Below are 19,281 nucleotides of genomic sequence, written 5' to 3' on the forward strand. Positions count from 1 at the left end.
TAGAGACTAAGGAGTCACCATCACGACAGGAATTAAATGTCACATTTGCATGGCCCAGCCAATGTTTGACCTCCATAATACCTTTTCATTGCCACCACATTTACCCAAAACAATGCCTCATCCCATGTTAGGAGGTGCTCTCAAACAGGGACCCTGCTCTGCCTCATCACTGGAGGGATGAAATCTCAGCCTGGACTAAGAAGAATGTTTCTGTTAAATGTGTGATCAACCCATTTTTTTAATACTAAAATCCAGCAAACTAACCCAAGATGCAGCACAGTAACAGATACACCATTGAGAGTTACTTAAAAGTGATAAGCTTTTCACTTCATGGTATTTTCACTTTGATTGGTCTTTGCATAGCAAGAAACACAGTAAAATCAAATCAAAGAGTTTATTTGCATAGGAAATAGCAAAAATAGCACCATTGAGAGCTACACAGTAAAGACTTTGTTTAACCCCGGCATTTATACTTGTTATTTAATTTCATTTTTCGATAAAACAGAGACAAATTTTATCTTCTACTGGGTGAGAAAAGACTCCAAGGCTGGCAAATGTTTATCTCTGGGCTTTAGCCTCAGGGTCTGATTCTGGGCTGGTTAGCTACAGCTGTGGCTTCTGCTTGGGCTGGCCAGTTTGGAAGCACCATGCCATATGGTGAATGTGTTAGCAGGGCAGGGTGCCTCTTTTCTGTCTCCAAAAGAACAGATGAGATTCCCAAACACATTCAGCACTTAGTGCCTGTGTCAGGTCCATTACTCCCATCTCTCACTACAAACTGCTTTGTGCAGAAGAGGTTTGAAAATGCAGCTGCTTTGCTGGCTGGCACATAGCCAAGGCCTGATCACTTCTCAGATCTGCTCATAATGAGTGGCATGGCTTGGTCAGAGGGTTTAGGTCACAAATGACCTATTGTGAAGGTCTTTTCAGACTCCATCCCCTTTTTACTTTGTCTTTGCATTCTCAAGTTGATTTTGGCAATTAGCTGATAAGGAGAAATAGCCAGTTTCTGGCTTGTTACTTTCACCCTCAAACACAATTTCCCCCCATGATTCTGAACATCTCTGTGCTCTGATCCTTTCATCAAAGATCAACATCCTCCTAGACCAGCCTGCACTATGCACCAGCCCCCTAAGTAACACAGCTTGCCAAGTTATTGTCCTAATGGATCAACCAAAATGGTGAATTGGGCCACAATTGCCTTCCTGAGTTTATAATACCAGGGGACTTTCTATGCTGCTCTGGTTGATTTTTGGGTGAAGCAGTGGTAGGGAGCTGTGCATGTGCTGACAGGGGATTTGGCATCCTTGACCTGACGGAGGATAACCTTGAAAAGGCGTGTCCCTGACGGAGGTAAGTAAGCTCCATTTCTTGGAACAAAACTCTCAAAGAGAGGAAGATCTTAGATCTTCTGTGTCATCCCTTCAGGCCTTTATTATAAAATTCCACATGACTCCATGAAAAAGTAGCTCCTATAGAATATTGATTCATTTATCAGCAGAAGAATATTAAATTTAACAGGGATCTTCTGGAAAGCACACACTAGTTGTTCAAAATTGTCCATTGGGAGTTGGATGTACTAGAGATACCTTTCCTAGCTTTGGTATGACTTTATCTTCCTCTCCTCCATGTGGATGTCAAATAGCACCAACAATCCTGTGCCTGTGTGTCACAGTTAATGCCCCAGGCTGCAGGATTTGATTTCAGTTGAAAGGGTGTGGGATAAAGCTTTGGAAAGAATTAATCAGGTAACAGATTAAAAATTTGGCATTGGAATGGTTTTGCATAAACAGTCACACAACACATTGCTATTATATGCTCTTCAAAAGAGGAAAAAAATTCCACTTATTTTTAACATTTTAATATGCCCTGATGTTAGAGAAAACAAACAAAAAAATAAGTTCACATATCACATCAAAGATAATAATAATAATAATAATTATAATTCATAAAAATAATCTGACCGACCGGCAGCATTTGTTGGCTTTAGAAGGCCTCCTGCAAAAGAAACACAGCTGAAGACATTGGAGAGCTCTTGGCAGGTGTGAGGAATTCAAGTTTTCAAAACAAGTCTGGGGGTGCTCCCTGCACGCTATGGCCCTTTGACATTGGAGGGCCGCGCAGCCAGGCTCGCATAGTAAGCGCACTGAGAGGGGTCACACTGTCCATTGGCTCCCGGGGGTCCCTGGGGACCTGCCAGACCTGGCACACCAGCTTCACCTTGAGGGCCAGGAGGTCCTGGCATCCCATCTTTGGCATAACCAGGCTCCCCTGGGAGGCCTGAAATAGAAAAAAATGCCCTTGGTGAGTGGCACCAGAGTAACATGCCCAGCGTGCAGTATTCTGCAGTGTAACAAGACATGGCTTTGCTGCCAAACTTGGGTGTAGACAGCAGCTTCCATAGGTTTGGACGTGCTAGGATGCATCTTGAGGTTATAACTAGAGTATCTCCTCTGAAATTAAGATTTCCACTCCCTATGGCAACCTTGGGATGCTCAGCTTTGATATGGCTGCACTTCCTCTACCTCCATGCTGAAGTCGTGGAGCTGCATGAGACAACTAATGACATACAGCCCTGACAGACAGGAGGTGAGAATGGGAAAGAGGAGGCAAGAGCCAGCCTAGGGAGGTAACTCTCTGCTGCAGAGCATAGCGGGCACATTGTTATTTGAAGGCAATGCAAGGCCAGGTTGCTGAATGCAGACTATGGGGTTATGAGGGTTTCCCATAGTTCTTTTCCCAAGAAAGCAGTGAAGGCAAAACTGATCAATGGTTCCTAATTTCAGACTGCAGACAAACTGTATTTGCTCCTTCTTTGTCACTAACAGTAAAGCAGAAGCTGTATCCCCAAGGCACATGTGTTCAATATGACCTTTTATAACATCTGAAGATGCCTGAAGCTCTGGGTTCAGCTTGGTCACCGGAAGACTCTGGCAAGGACAGAGAAAACACTTCACAGTGCATCTAATAATTAAAGCTTCACTTTGGATTTGACCCAAAGGTCAGTTAACTTAGCTGTAACTGAGATGGTTCAGTGTATTCATTCATAAGGCTGAGGAAATAAAGGTGGCCAGATATGATGTTAGTGATATAGTTCTGCCCTTTGGGCCACATCCTACAGAAATCGTGTATGTTATTTTTATGTCATCCTGATCACCTCTCTAGTACAGCAGAGACCTGTGTCCTGGTAGTTGTTCTAAGTGATGTGTTTTGTGGAGAGTTCTGAGTAACACACCTGGAATTCCTGGAGGACCCATTTCCCCTCGTTGACCAACACCAGTGTCTCCTTTCTCACCCTTTGCTCCTCTTTCTCCTTTAGAGAAGGAAAGAAAAAATATGAACTGACGAGTGTGATCTACGGAAATAAACACTATCATAGGTCTTCCATTCACACTGAAGCCAATATATTTGGTAAAAACAGTTCCTAATTGTGGCCAATCCTCTGAGAGTGGACATCAAGTGAGAATGAAGACTTGCCCCACTCTTGTTCTGGCCAGAGATGAAACACACCAGCAATCACTGGTCATATTCAACACCTCTGGTTCGAGAGACTGAGGTTGCTTCCAACACCTACATTTTGAGGACAATTTATAAACTACTAAAAGGAAAGGTAGATGCCAAAGTGGAGTGGACACATCCTTTTATTGGACTGCCCCAACACACCAAGTTTCACTTACCTTTGGGACCAGTTGGTCCAGGTGGCCCTTCAGACCCTGTCTGTCCAGGCCGCCCAGGCTCTCCCGGAGGGCCAGTTCTTCCTGGGAGTCCTTCTTTCCCAGGGGGACCAGGAGGTCCTGGTCTGCCATGGGATGCTTTTACCTGTGCAGGCTGTATCTGAGCCAGGATATAGGGTAACTTTGCTGTGAAGAGAGGGAAATGGATTTGTTATACTAGAAGGACTATGCTCCAAGAGATGGAGAGCCAGAAACAGGGGCCCAGTAAAGTCCAAGTACTGTCACAGCTGAATTTTCCAGGACCACCCATTTTTTTTTCCCCCATAATCCATGATTGTGACTCCCTGATCCTCTCTAAATGATTTAAATCTTATTTCTTGTTAGCCTTAAATTTCTCCTAAATTTCATACTTTATCATAAACTTTTCACTCATCCTCTGCTCCTTATACTCCAAGAATCTGAAATGTCCCTTCCTTTAGTTGTGCAGCTGATGGATACCTGTTAAACTGGGGCCACTGCTGCTCTGAAAAGGAGAGCCTTTTCCTACTGCTTCTGTTATGCAGAGATGCCACATGGCTGCTGTGTAGGGAGAAAGATTTTCTTTTTTCCAGGCTGTTCCAGGCAGGCACACACTGCCTGCCATTTCAGTGCTAAGACCCTGAACAAACATGCTGGTTTTGGCTGGGGTGGAGTTAATTTTTTTCACAGGGGCTGGTGTGGGGCTGTGTTTTGGATTTGTGCTGATAATACAGAGATGTTTTTGTTATTGCTGAGCAGGGCCTACACAGATCCAAGGCCTTTTCTGCTTTCTGTACGGCCACACTGGGGAGGAAATTGGGGGTGTGGGGAAGGCTGGGAAGAGACACAGCCAGAACAGGTGACCCAAACTGACCAAAGGGATATCCCAGACCACATGACATCATGCTCATATAAACTCATCATATATAAAGTGAGGGGAGGAAGGGGGGAACATTTGCAGTGATGGTGTTTGTCTTCCCAAGTAACCATTACTGTGATGGGGCCCTGCTCTCCTGGAGCTGGCAGAACACCTGCCTGCCCATGGGAAGCAGAGAATTAATTCCTTGCCTTCTTTTGCTTCTGGCCACAGCTTTTGCTTTCCCTATTAATCAGTCTTTATCTCCACCCATGAGTTTTCCAGCTTTTACTCTTCTGATTCTCTCCCTGATCCTGCTGGTGGGGGAGTGAGTGAGTGGCTGCGTGGGCCTTGGCTGCTGACTGGGGTTACACCATGACAACCTTGAGAGCTCATAAAACTCAGCATCACATAAACATCCAACGGAACAGAGGGAGGAGAGTGTTCTGTCTTCTCTTCATTTATCTTAAGTGCTTTCAGACTGGTGTGGATATTGAAGACTGAGAGTGTGTACATAAAATCTGTGAAATAATCACCCCATTTACCTGTGATCTTTAGCATAGAACAAAATGCCTGCAGCTGTGTGTCAGCTGCATCAAGAGCTGTGTGAGAACTACAGCTCTGCATTTCACTGTCAATGGGATCAGTAGTGGTCTGCAATTCACATACTTTGACAGAAACAGCAGCCCATATCCCCTCCAGCCCCTCTTCTTATACTGATGAGTATCAAGTCACTGGCAAAAATCAGGAACATTTCTTCTCCAGCTGGGACCTTAAAAGTTTACAATCTAATCTGATTACTTTCTGTGCTATTGCTGGGAACATCGAAGCCTGGGGAACTGTAAACCACATTTCATTTCACACATCTTCCAAGCAAGCTTGCTGCAATACTACCTTTCTTAAGCATGAGAGGTTCAGGTGCCAGCACAGCTATGGGAAGGAAAGCATCTTCCATACTCTCAGATCCATCTTCTGGCTTCCTGATACCAATTACTTACCATCTAGCTGCTTGGATAACTCCTCTTGGATGAGTCTCCTCAAAGTCTCTAGAGATGGAGGTTCTCCCTAAAGAGTCAGAATCACAGTGATGAGACTAGACATTCACAGTGAAGTGATCAGATGCTTATAGGACAAGGGGAAACTGTCTTAAACAAAAAGAGGAGAGATTTAGATTAGATGTTAGGAAGAAATTCTTTACTGTGAGAGTGGCAAGGCACTGGAACACACTGCCATGAGAAACTGTGGGTGCCCCACCCCTGGAAGTGTTCAAGGCAAGTTGGGTGGACTTTGGAGCGACCTCCTCTAGTGGGTGGCATCCCTTGTGGTGGGTGGGTGGTTGAAACTAGATGATCATCAAGGTCCCTTTAACCCAAAACACTCTGTGATTCTATGATGTGCAAACTGAGCCCTCCATAAAGGGCTCAGCAGGTGCCATGTAATCACCCACAGCACACACCAGGCTGCTCTGCCTAAAACAGGAATGTAAATGGACTCAAAACGATCACAAAATAATTTGGACTGTAAAAGACCTCTGAGATCATGAAGTCCAGCCTTTGACTGAACAACACCATGTCAAGTTAACCATGGCACTGAGTAACATGTCCAGTCATTCCTTAAACACCTCCAGGGACAGTGATTTCACCAGTTCCCAAGGCAGCCCATTCCAAGATTTAATTATCCCTTCTATGAGGAAATTCTTCATAGTGTTGAAAATAAACCTCCCTGGCACAGCCTGAGACTATGTTCTCTTGTCCTATCACTAGCTGTCTCAGAGAAGAGACTGAACTCCATGTGGATACATCCTCTTGTTAGGCACTTACTGAGCAATAAAATGTCCCATAAGGGTCCGTTTCTCCAAGATGACCAAAACTAGCACCCTCAGTTTTCACAGGAGTTGGGTTCCAGACATTTCACCATATCTGTTCTCTTCTCTGGAACTACTCCAGAACCTCAACATCCTCACTGAAATGAGGGGCCCAGAACTGCATAGATGTGATAGATTGGCATTTAAGAAAACAAAGAAAAACACCTAAGGAAGTTAAAACTACTGGTGGCTGATGGGAGTTTTTCTCCTGGCCAACAGCTGGCCATTTCTAAGAATTGACAGCAGTTTTAACCATTGAAAAGTGAGATCAACCTGTGAACACCACCTTAAGACCTAAGCCTGGGAATTTCTTTGTCTCTGTTTCCAGGCCATGTGGCCCGGGCAGGGGCTGGGCTGGGCCTGCTGTGGCTCCCGGCCGGGAGATGGGGCCTGCGGGGCTTGCCCCGGGCTCTGGCCGGGCCAGGCCGGTCCCTGGCTCAGCTGCAGTTTATTGCTGTGACTGAATTCACCAGAGACTGCCGAGTAAAGAAAGAAAAAGCTCTTGACCTGCTGCAGGCTGAGACAGTGACCACACTCTCTAGAGCAGCTATGAAGAATCTTCCATTGCAGACAACTCCAGCCGCTGCTCCGGCAGAGATCACAGAACCATCTACAAAGCCTGGGCAAGATTTTAACCTTTTTATTACCCAGATGAGACTTGCAGATTAATCCTTTTTTCCAGAGAAAGAAAAAGAGAGTAATCAACATGTAAAGAGACTTTATAAACTATCAGAGACAGTAAAGAAAAGAATTAAACTTCAGAAGAGGTAGAGAATAAGGAGATGCTTTATAAGCTGAAATATTTTTCTGTTAAAGCTATGGAGATGGACAATAGTGTCCTGAAAAAACTCCTTTAATTCATGACAGAGTATATTGGGAGGAATGGAGTGTTTGAAGTGTGGATTTTGAGCAAAAGGTGGAGTAATTGTGATACAGTGAGGTGCTGGAACAGAGTGGGGAGAAGTAATAGTTGAAGTTTTGGGGCCGTTGTAGAGGCAAAGAGAAAACTTCTGTTTTCCAGAGAAGCTCACAGAGACAGATGAAGAGAACTTTTGCCTTTGAATAACTCAGCCTTAAAAATGACATCCCTAGACTCATTTGACCCATAACACACCTCAGAATGATGTGAAATGGGAGGAGTGAACTTATGACAGGATTTCTGGGCAGCTGACATCAGAAAAATAGAAAGCTATAACGAAAATAGCTTTCTTGTGAGAAACTCCATAGATTAGCAGAAGACGACTTTTGTTTCTCTGCAAAGGCTGATGAAAAGACTCTAGCAGGAATTGGGACTGTTTTAAACACCAAAGTTCCAAACTTTTCTGTCTCTATGTTGTCATGTGAACAAGGAAATGGTTGGGTAGTGGGGGATAAAAGAGTTTTCTGGAAGTTTATTCTGGTGTTCTTATTCTTGTAGTTTTGTTAATAATCTTTCTTTATTCCTTTTAAGTTTTAAGCCTGTTTTGCTCTAATCCATATCTCACAGCAAGAAATAAGTAAGTTTTCTAGTACTTTTTTAATTACTGCTTTAAAACCACGACAATAGAGAATATAATGTGTAGGCTCCCCAGTGCTCAGCACAGAGGGACAATCACTGCCCTGGTCCTGCTGGCCGCACTAGTGCTGACACAGAAGGCCAGGAAGCCACCGGCCTCCTTGCCCACCTGGGAAAATGTTGGCTCATATTTGGCCACTGTTGGCGAGCAACCCCATGGTCTTTCCTGCCAGGAAGCTTTCCAGCCACTCTGCCCCCAGCCTGGGGCACTGCAGGGGCTCCTTGGGACACAAGGACAGGACCCAGGCCTGGGTCTTCTGGAAACTCACCTTGATGGCCTCACACCATCAATCCAGCCTGGCCACATCCCCCTGCAGATCCTTCCTACCCTCCAGCACATCAATGCTCCCACTCACCTTGGTGTCATCACAAATTTCCTACTGAGGATGCCCTCAATGCCCTTGGGTACATCAGCAGGACAGACACTGAACAGAAATGGATCCAGGGGCCACTGCTACTGACTGGATGCTAACTCAATACAGCAACATTCAAAGCCACTCTCTGGACATGGCCATCCTGACAGTTCTTAACCCAGCAAAGAGGGCCCCTGCCCAATCCCTGAGCTGTCGGCTTTTCCAGGACTGTGCTGTGGGATACAGAGTCAAAGGCTAGGTTCAAGTCCAGGGAGACTCCATCCACAGCTTTTCCCACAGCCCTGAGGCGTGTCATGCCCAGCCCAAAGGACATCAGGTTGCTCAGGCAGGACCCACCTTTCCTAAACCCTAAATCAGGCCTGGCCTGATCCCTCAGTTGTCCTCTCTGGGCCGTGTGATCCCCCTCACGATGATCTGCTCCAGAACCTCGCCGGGCCCCGAGGTCAGGCTGACAGGCCTGCAGTTCCTCACATCCTCCCTGCTGCCCTTCTTGGGCCTGGGTGTCCCATTGGCACCTCCAGTCACCTGGGACCTCCCCAACTGGCCAGGAATGATGACAATAAAGGATGGTAGAGTTGCTTGGCAAGCTCTTCCATGGCCTCCCTCAGCACCCCTGGGGAACTCTGGGCAGCCCCATAGACTTGTCAGGGACTCAGCAGCTCTGTAGGTCACCAATGACTTCCCCCAGGATTGCAGGGGGTCAGGTCTGCTCCCTGTCCCTGTGTGCCAGCTCAGGGGACTGCTTGTCCTCCAGATAACCCATCTGACTCCTGAAAGCTGAGGCAAATAAGGCATTCTGTACCTCAGCCTTTTCCTCGTCCCTTGTGACCATTTTCCCCTCACCCTCACATTGATTAAAGAAGGGAGATTTTTCCTTGGCACCCCTGTGTTCCTAATCTCTTCTAACAAAGACTTTTTATTGTCTTTTACAGTAGTGGCCAGATTAAATTCAATGATTTTTTGCCTTCTGATGATCCTTTTTACCTGGTGTTGGGGCCAAGTGCTGGGACACATGGTTGGCTTGATGGGTAAAACACTTGGGCACCAGCAAAAGGCTTCTTTGGGGATGTTTAGGGGAGGAACACACAAGGTGGGAGAAAAGAGAGCTGCAAGTCATTGGAAGAAGAACTAGCGTAGGGAAAGAGAGGGACAAAGGCCTAAAAAAGTCCTTTGTGACCAGGGCTGGCTGCATGGAAACCGCCTGGCCTCTGGAAAAAAGGGTGGCCTTGCTCACCAGGCCTTTGTGACCCGCAGTGACATCGTGCCCAGAGGCCATTGTGACGTGGGTTCGTGTCGTGACTGTGTGGGTAACAAATCCCTGCAGTGGTCACTCTCAGGAGAGCAGCTCTCTGAGGAGGCAGCAGCTTCTCTGGAGGCAGCAGCTCCCCTGGGTGATTGTGGCCAGTGTTCGTCAGAGCACTCCCACAATGTGGAAGAAAGAGAAGGCAAATGCCCATGACCAGCCCCGTGAGGGGCAGTCACTGCTATCCAAGCAGCAAAAGGTGAGGGCCGGGGATGGAGGGAGAGGCTGCAGTGGGACCTGGGGGAAGCCCCGGGGCACAGACAGCCAGGCCTGGCACCAGGCCACGCTCTGCAAGGGAGTCAATGGTGGGATGGCTCAGGCACAGCAATGACCCAGAGGCAATGAGCACAGCTGGGAACCCAGCCCAGCCTGGCTGCTGTGGCCAGCACCTGCCCTGGGGCCAGGCCTGGGCTTGCTGACACGTGGGGGACACCGTGCTCACACAGCCACCTCCCTCCCACTCCTACCCCTGCTTCCCACAGGTGACCCACAGCCAGCCACAGGGACCAGCGCAGGTCACCTCAACAATCAAGATGCCACGCGGCAGTGTCACACAGACACAGAGACTGTCTGTGTCCGACTTGCCGCCTCTCCATGGCCCTCAATTGCCACTGGAACCTCCTTGCCAGCTCAGCCCTCAAATGCAAAGAGCAGCCTCTGCGAGGGTCAAGCTGCCCCCTCTGCCAGCAGCAGCAGCCTCTGGGTCTCCTCCCAGAGGCACCGCACATGTTGTGGGCTCTGTGGCGAGTGGCTACCAAGAGCTCATGACACCTTCACCATGGGGCACTCTGGCTGCTGGTGGGGCCTGGGAAACACCTTCGCTGGCAAGCAGAACCGAAGGGTTCTGGCATGGGTCAGCGGCAAGGCAGGGCCATCGCCTGCCACCCCTGCAACCCGCACACAGCGTGCAGATCTACACTGGGAGCCAGCCGGCTTGGCAGCACCTGGGGCACTCTGAGACAGAGGTGCTCCTCAAGCTTCTGGAAGGGCATGGTAGCAGCACCTGCAGTGATGTGTTCAGAGACCTGGGCCCGTGTCTTCGTGAGAACAGGCCTATTGAGTCCACCCTATTGAGAACCACAAAGTGGTTGAGTGGGCGCCAAGGGGCAGAGGCAATGGCAATTCATCATCCAGCCAAGCAAAGTGCGCATTGCAAGCAGCTGTGCCCAGAGGACGACGAGGCTGTGATGCTTCGTCTCTGTAAAATGAGTAAGCAGCTGGAGGAGATGGAAGACAAAGTGTATGATGTGATGTTTAGAGACATCTTCTCCTCCCTAGAAGACAAAGAAAGCCCCGTTAGGTCCACATGCATCTCCAGGGATCCACCAAGTCCCACCCTGAAGCCAGCTGTAGGCCCCTCGGACCTGCACAGTGCATCCAGCATGATGGAAGATGCTGCAGGAAAGACACAAAAGTTCTCCCAGCTTGTGTCTCTTGACCAGTTGTTGGCCGAGCTGGACCCTGTCGCAGACAACTCCATGCTTTCTGATGCTCTCGTCAAGGGCTCCACAGGAGAGGCAGAAAACAATGTAGAGATTGCACATCCTGACCTGCTGGAACAGCTGTGCTCTGTCTCTGGGGACTCGCCATCAAGTACCCTTCTAAATGAAGTACTGGAAATACAGGATGAAGAAGAGCTCCATGACAGAGCAGCGGCAGGAGAGATGCAGAGTGAGCCAGAGAGCGTGCTGTCTCTCCCAACACAAGAAGAGGAAGAGACAGCACCAGCGGCAGACGGTGATCCCTGCAATGAGGGGCACAGCGAGCCTCTCCCCATGGCTCTTCCCGAAGAGGCAAAGATGTCTCTGGTTTGCGCCTTGTCTGCTGAAACCATGGAGGAGATTGAAGTGGAATGGCTTGAGGCTGGCTGTGCCCAGGCCGCCCCTCCCCAGGAAGAGCCCCGCAGGGCTGGGGAGCCGGCAGGGGCTTGCCCGCTGCCTGCCCAGCCCCTGGCACGCAGCGCTCCTGCTTGCCCCGCCGGCAGCGCAGCCGTCCCGCAGCCCCCGGCCCCACGGCCATGGCGCTCCATCGCCAAGACGGCCCGGCGGGCTCTGCGCCGGCTCTTCTCCTTCAGCTGCCTCCGGGGGCAGCGAGAGGACTGAGCCCAGAGCCAGAACCAGGAGGAGGCCCTGAGATGCCGGCTCCCCCTGAGAATGATCGGCTCCCAGTGGCAGGGCCGGGTGGCATTGGCACCCCACCCCAACTTTACCCCCTCCTCCCCTTCTCACTCTGTTCTTTCCCATCCCTATCCCTCTACCCCACATTTATTGTTAAATAAAATCCCCATTGTTTCTTTCCCATCCCTACCTCTCTACCCCACATTTATTGTTAAATAAAATCCCCATTGTTAACTTTGGTAGATGGTCTCTTTGGCACCTTCATTCACACACAGGCATCTCTCACTGACCACACCTTACCAGGGGCACACATCTGCACACAGCACTCCAGGTGTGGCCTCCCCAGAGCCCAGCACAGAGGGGCAATCACTGCCCTGGTCCTGCTGGCCACGCTGCTGCTGACACAGAAGGCCAGGAGGCCACTGCCCCCCTTACCCACCTGGGCACATGCCAGGTCATGTCAGTTTGGATACTCTCAGCCTGCAATCCCCATGGCCTTTCCTGCCAGGAAGCTTTCCAGCCACTCTGCCCCCAGCCTGGGGCACTACAGGGGCTCCTTGGGACACAAAGGCAGGACCCAGGCCTGGGTCTTCTGGAACCTCACCTTGATGGCCTCACACCATCAATCCAGCCTGGCCACATCCCCCTGCAGATCCTTCCTACCCTCCAGCACATCAACACTCCCACCCACCTTGGTGTCATCACAAATTTCCTACTGAGGATGCCCTCAATGCCCTTGGCCACATCAGCAGGACAGACACTGAACAGGACTGGCCACAGGGGACACCACTAGTCACCAGAGACCAACTGGATGCAGCACCATTCAAAGCCACTCTCTGGCCATCCTGACAGTTCTTAATCCAGCAGAGTGCCCCTGCCCAAGCCCTGGGCTGTCAGCTTTTCCAGGATTGTGCTGTAGGATACAGAGTCAAAGTCATTCTCTGTTTCCAGCCTGCTAGAAAACCAAGAGCTCAGTGGTTTAAGCAGGGAGCTGGGTCCCGAGGTCACTAGTTGCAACACTGTTCCCATGTCCATCCTTAAGAAAATCTCCTTACTATGCATTTATAGGACAAGTTGTAGAAATCACATCAGGAGACATCTCTGCCCTATCAGATCACAGCAGAGATCCCATGTTCTTTTTCATCATGGCACATTTCCTCTCAGAGAGAGATGTACATGTGCCCCAAAGGTTCTAATTCTGGGTATCTGGACTTGGTAAAAACACTTATATTGGATGCATCCCCTGCCAACAGGCCTTATCTCAGGAAACAGAAACCAGTACATGCATATGATACCTATTCTTCCAAAGCAGTACAAGGTTTTGCCTGATTTCAGGCTGTTGAAGAGAGGCAGGGGATGTGGCTTCCTGGCCTTGGCCCCCTACCCAGCCCTCAATGTACAGTATCTTTATTCCTTTCTCTGAGGTCTTTTGTGCTGTTGCTGTTGTACAGCTGCAATAGCTGTAGAAACTGAAAGTAATGTGAACAGCTCTGGATGATGTAACTAAAAAAAATTATGAAAGCATTTTTGATAAGTAGAATAATTTTTTAGATTGTGGCTTTCCAAGTAAATAATAATAATAAAAAGCTTTTAGGGTAGCCAGGCTCTTGCTTTTGCAAAAACTCAAAAGAGAATTGTAGCTACATTTAAACAATAAACCATTTTCAAGCAGCAAGAGCAAAAATTTCTTTTATAAATCAGAAAGTAAGATGTTTCACTTTAAATATAATTTGCAATTTTTTTTGCTAAAATTATTCTTTGCATTTCTGCCAGTTTTGAAAATGTGTCTGGTCAACCTAAAACTTCATTCTTTTGTAGATCAGCTGCTTACAAAAGTGTTGCTTTTTCCTCACACTTACTCATTTAACATACAAGGATGCAGTTTGTGTCCTCTCTTTATGAAAACCTAGTGAGTTCTTCTGAATCAGAAGTTATTCTTCATTAAAAACATGAGATTTAATTAAATAGCTAAGTGACATTTCAGTTTTAATCAATAGCATTGTTAATAAATACAGAGTTGGTCTATTTGTTACTTTCTTGCTGTCACAAATTTTGCATGAGAAAAAGATGTGTCACTGGTGCAAAAGAAACAATTTTGTCATTAAGTACTAAGCATTTTTGATAGCTCTTAGTGTATATCCCACTAAGTAAACGTAATTGTGAAGCATACTTTAAAGGCTTACAAATTATGTTTTCAAGTTTTAACCCTATTAGTTAAATTAAGTTTCCATAACCATCACTTGATTTCACACACAAAGAAATGCTTTGTCTAAAATTTAGTCAGCATTTACATCAGACATTATTCTCTGTTTTTTCTCCTCTGAGGTAATCTCCAATTCATCCTCAGGATGGGCACAGTTGCTTCACTGCTGTTGGTAGTTTTTCTCATACTACAACATAAACCACCCTCAGGCATTCTCAGTAGTGAGACCCAACAGGGAGGGAAAAAAAAAAAAAGAGGCAGAATATTAAACAAAAATAGTATTTCATGAATTCTGATGAGCTGACTCCAGGATTTCCAGAAATAGAGCGGTGACCTTTCCACGGCTCAGCATTTTGTCTCTCGTAACAACCAGCAGCAGAGGAAGGTATTACTCCTCTGTATGAAGTGCTACATATTACTGCCCTTATAGAAAGAATCTTTTTTTGAGACTCCAGTGCTGTGGCCACCATCAGAGAACCTGATTTAGGCATTTAGCAATAAAAAGTGTCAGCAACTGGCCACACTGATTATGGGTCTGGATTATTTAGCTCCCCTGAAGTTAAGTCAACACCCCCACAAGCCTTTCCCAACTTCCATCCATGGAAGTGTCCAAGGTTGGATAGAGGTTGGAGCAGCCTGATCCAGTGGAAGGTGTCCACTGCCCATAGCAGGGGGCTGGAACTAGATGGTCTTTAATGTTTCTTCTAACCCAAACCATTCTATGATGCTATGATTCCCTGAGATGTGAGACAGCTCCCCTTTATGGGTATCAAGAGCTAAAAACAGTCTCCCTTTACAACATGCTCCTGCTCCAGTTTCTGTCAGCCTCAATGCCTTCTGAGAGACTTTTCTGATCCCTGTGGCAGGAAAATTACCATACAAAGCATTTCCCTGGCAATCTTACCCTTGGTCCTGGAAATCCTGGTTGTCCCGGAGGACCAGGAGGTCCAACTTGCCCAGTGTCTCCTGGAGGTCCATGGGGACCCATCAGTCCTGGATGGCCCTTATGGCCAGGTATCCCAGGATCACCTGGAGGACCCTTTTCTCCTTGAGGGCCTTTTTCTCCTTTGATGCCAGGCTCACCCTAAGTGAAAAGAAGGACATTACCACCACAGAATAAGAGGCAAACTTCTGATTTTCAAACACAGAGAAATGCTCACAGCTGAGCTGGCTGAGTTGCTGAGTACAACATCTGGTGCATTACAAATGATCCACAAATTATTCTGATGGAGAATGATTAAAGAGAGACCTGGGAGACGGAGAAACACTGGCTTCAGTTTTGAATGACCTCTGCCCCCAGGCCCTAACTCAAAATAGCTCTCTTTATTTCAACATAATGAAATAACTTGTAATGTTCTCCAACTTACCCTCTCTCCTCTGGAGCCAATTGCACCCTGTTTCCCTGGTGTGCCCTGCAACAAAATAAAGGTAAATATAAAAGAACCATCCATAATAAGAGTAAATAATGAAACATATGCCTTTGTAATGATTTCTGTGACCCCAGGAAAATTTATTTCCATGACAACCCCATAGTTTCCTGAGAGCTTTCTCTTTTGCTCTCAATTATCAACAACCTTCTTTCTTTATTAAAGAAAAATAACCAAAAAAAACCCAAAAAAAACAAAAAAAAAACCCAGACAAAAAATCCAAAACAAAAAGAAAACAAAACAGAAAGCATGACAAGCATGTTGAGGGGATGATTATCCCCCTCCACTTCCCTTCAGTTAGACCCCACCTGGTGTGCTGTGTCCAGCTCTGGTGCCAGAATATAAGCAAGGACATGAATCAGTTACAGCAAGTTCAGATGAGGCCACAACGATGCTCAGAGAACTGGAGCATCTCTGCTGTGGATTCAGGCTGAGAGGGCAGGGATTGTTCAGCCTGAAGGAGGGAAGGTTCTGGGGGAACCTTAGAGCCCCTTCCAGTACTAAAAGGGAGTTTTTAAGAAAAATGGGGATGAACTTTTTTGTCAGTGACTGTAGTGATAGGACAAGAGTTAAATGGTTTCACAGTCAGAGAGGGTGATATTTGGTAGAAATTTTTCACTGTGAGGGTGGTGAGGCACTAGAACAAATTGTCCAGAGAAGCTGTGAATTTCCCATTTCTGTAATGGTTTAAAATCAGGTTGAATGAGGTACTGAGCAACCTGGTCTAGTGGAAGGTGTCTCTGCCCCTGGCAGGGTGGGCATAAATCGATGATACTTAATATCCCTTCCAATCATTCTATCAAAAAATCCCAGTTTGTTGCAACTATGGTAACACCCTTGGTGATTTTTTTCCCTGTGACACCAATCTTATATTGAAACAATTAGGAATTTAACTTACCTCTTTTCCAGGAGGACCTTTCTCACCTGGCTCTCCCTAAGAGACACAGAAACTGGATTTAGCATTGCACTGGAGGAGTTGGAAGAAAGACTCCACCTAATAACCATAAGTCTTTTGTTGTGTTAACAAGTTTTCTTCTACATGGTAGCAGGTTTGCATGATTTATCCTTATCCTACTGCTATTGGTCATTCCTGGATAGCAGGACACATCCTGCTATTTGGAAAGAATTTTGTAGTGAATTTGCATGCCGTGTTAAAATAAATAACAGGAAGTAATTTCTAACAAACCAGCTGAGGGCAGATGTTTCACTCAAAGTGTGTTCCTGCTTTCAATACATTATGTTATTTTTTCTTACCAACAATTCCCAAAGCTTCATACACTTTATATGGCCTTGCTTAACTTAAGGAGTACCAGCATCATACCCATAAGTGTCTGAAGATGTAAATTAAGTAAATTTTGCAGGAAGAAATACCAACTTGTATTACACCAGCTGGAAAAACACATACAGAGGATAAAGGAATTTTAAGCCTGCTCACCTGTCTTTCAGAACTATATTAAATAATGATAATTTGAATAAGCACCCTCATAGAATTATTTATATATATATATATATATATATATAAATTTTTTTTTCCCTTACAATGTGATGAGTACACAATACAGTTTCTATTTTAATATGAAAAAAGTATCACTGCAGTCCTGAACTGCAGATAAAGCAAAATGAACATTAAACTAGTTGTTCCTGAAATTCTGGCCACTTTCCCACCTCATGTACAGAAAAAAATAATCTTTCTAAGTCTGTTTGCAGGCAAAACACATGATCATATCAATAACATGCATTCAGGTGATATTTTCCCCTGGAAACAGAGCATCTTCAGCTGTGTTAGCATCCATGCATGTATCCATGAGAAATGGAACTAATCAGAGATATGTGGTGCAAATTAGACTGCATTAAACTCACCTGAGTTTTCCTTAAAGCCACTTTAGTTTTAAATGGCCACCATGTTTGCTGCTTAAAATTAATTATCCAGAAAAATATTTCTTTCTCCTTTTTTCATCCAAAAGCTCACTTTCAAATTATAAAATAAAATATTAAAAAATACAGAAAGAAGAAAGAACCATCCCATGAAAGATTCAGCTCTGCTAGAGACACAAAAATCTTTTAAATCTCATTTTTTGCCACAACAAATCTAGAAATAAAAAAAAAACAACCAAAAACCCAGCATTCACTTTTCCCATCCTTCCAGTGGAATTCAACATCTTTTACTCACTTTGAAAGGTCTAAAGATACTGGATTCTGAGTCTGTGATATTGTCATGGGTATAGGTTAATTATTTATTATTTTAGATCACTTTGGGAGATACATGAATGCTTTAATTGCAATGTACCTCTGTTGCTAGCAACAAAGGAATTTCCCTTTAGAGTAGCAAATATCAGAAATACCTGTATTATTACTGGCACTCAGAATTTCCCTATTTAGTCCATCTAAGGTTCATGCAGAGGTATAATCTGAGAACTTAAATACCCCATACTTGAATTAAGAAGACTACTGAAGCAGTCTGATTAATGTACACATTATCAGGGCTGACTGGCAGGTACCAGCTCTATACATGAGATTATGGTTGCTCATCCATATGAAAAATGCTATTTTTGCAGTCCAGTTTCCTTTGGAAGTAAAATTATATGGCTTCTGGATTTGTCAGATCTCCTGCTTACACTTTTTTTTTTTTTATCTAACTGAAGATGACCGTGTCCCATCTTCCTGTCTAACATTTAAAAGCAGGTAAAGAGAGGATCTAATCCATCCCCAGACATACTTACAGGTGGTCCTCGGGGTCCTATAAAGCCAGGGAGTCCTGGGCTGCCTGTTTCTCCTTTATTTCCTTTGGGACCCTTAGGACAGAAATGAAACAGACACTAGCAGCCCTTTCCCCAGCACTTCTTTCCCAGAGCATTCATTTACAGATACTGGAACTGGGAAATTTCCCTTTAGCAGCAGGACTCCCAACACTGACAAGGAAGAACAAAGTATTTTAGAAAAGCAGGTTACAGGCACCGTGGTTGCATTATTAATAAGCTATGCAGGGTCCCTGGGAGAAGATGAAAAGGAAGGGACAGTTATGGGAGGGGGAGGAGGTGTGTTCCATGGTTGTGGTGGTGTCACATGGTTCATAAGGGGGTGTTGAGTGTGGAAATGCTGTGATGGGTGACGACAGGGAAACAGTGCAGGTGGTCGTACTGCTCAAATCCAAAAATACAACCAACAGACAGCTACAGGGCTTCTTCTTTGCCTTTATTTCCAGGTTCAATTTATAAAATGTCTGTCTTTCACTTATCTCTTGTGATGTTCTGTCAAACTGTCCCTTTTCCCTTGCAGATCAGGGCAGTAGAAATGACAGTTCATGATACAGAACTGTTTCAGGCACACTTCTGATGTGGTTTTAACTCTTAGTTTAACCTTTGCTTTCAGAGCTTTGTTCCCTACTTTTTCAGCTCAGAACATAGCCCTTTTTCTTCTTAGAGTAAAACTCGTACAAAGTGAGCACCAATGAGCCTGACAGGCACAAAGCACATGGATTTGGGGTGTGCAACTTGCCCTGGAGACTTCAGGAGCTGGACTGTGTTTCTGTGTGTGGGCTTAAGCATGAGCAAGTGTGACTTGTGATGAGTATTGTCAGCAAATGCCTAAAGAGAAGGCTCCTGGCAGGATTTACCTTATGGTTACAAGTCAGCAGTGGTGAAGGTGGAAAAAAAATCACCCTTATTGTCATGTTAACCTTCCTCACATCTCCTTCTTTTCAAAATAGAAATATAAAATATTGGCTTGTCACACCACACAGTGAAGGAAATTAGTGCATTTCAAAATAAATGGATTTATGTACAGCACAAGCAGACACTTCCCATAATAACCTTTATGAAAAGGAGAGGATTCATTTTAATGACAGAGAAAGATAATGATGAGATGACTGTCTGTTCTGCTGACCAGCACTG

At 45.8% G+C, this 19,281-nt stretch overlaps 1 protein-coding gene across 1 annotated transcript in view; it reads right to left on the minus strand.

The window, feature by feature from the left end:
- Nucleotides 1-380: 380 nt before the first annotated feature.
- COL22A1 (collagen type XXII alpha 1 chain) overlaps nt 381-19,281 on the minus strand; it is a 227,247-nt gene continuing 208,346 nt past the window's right edge. The window contains exons 58-65 of the mRNA XM_015620160.2: nt 18,112-18,183; nt 16,290-16,325; nt 15,332-15,376; nt 14,869-15,048; nt 5,547-5,613; nt 3,678-3,860; nt 3,236-3,313; nt 381-2,280 (exon numbers count right to left, since the gene is read on the minus strand). Of these exons, the coding sequence (XP_015475646.1) occupies nt 2,093-2,280; nt 3,236-3,313; nt 3,678-3,860; nt 5,547-5,613; nt 14,869-15,048; nt 15,332-15,376; nt 16,290-16,325; nt 18,112-18,183 (849 nt within the window). The 3' untranslated portion in view covers nt 381-2,092. The remainder of the gene's footprint in view (nt 2,281-3,235; nt 3,314-3,677; nt 3,861-5,546; nt 5,614-14,868; nt 15,049-15,331; nt 15,377-16,289; nt 16,326-18,111; nt 18,184-19,281) is intronic.

The sequence above is a fragment of the Parus major genome, chromosome 2, assembly GCF_001522545.3.
Source record: "Parus major isolate Abel chromosome 2, Parus_major1.1, whole genome shotgun sequence".
Lineage (NCBI taxonomy): Eukaryota > Metazoa > Chordata > Aves > Passeriformes > Paridae > Parus > Parus major.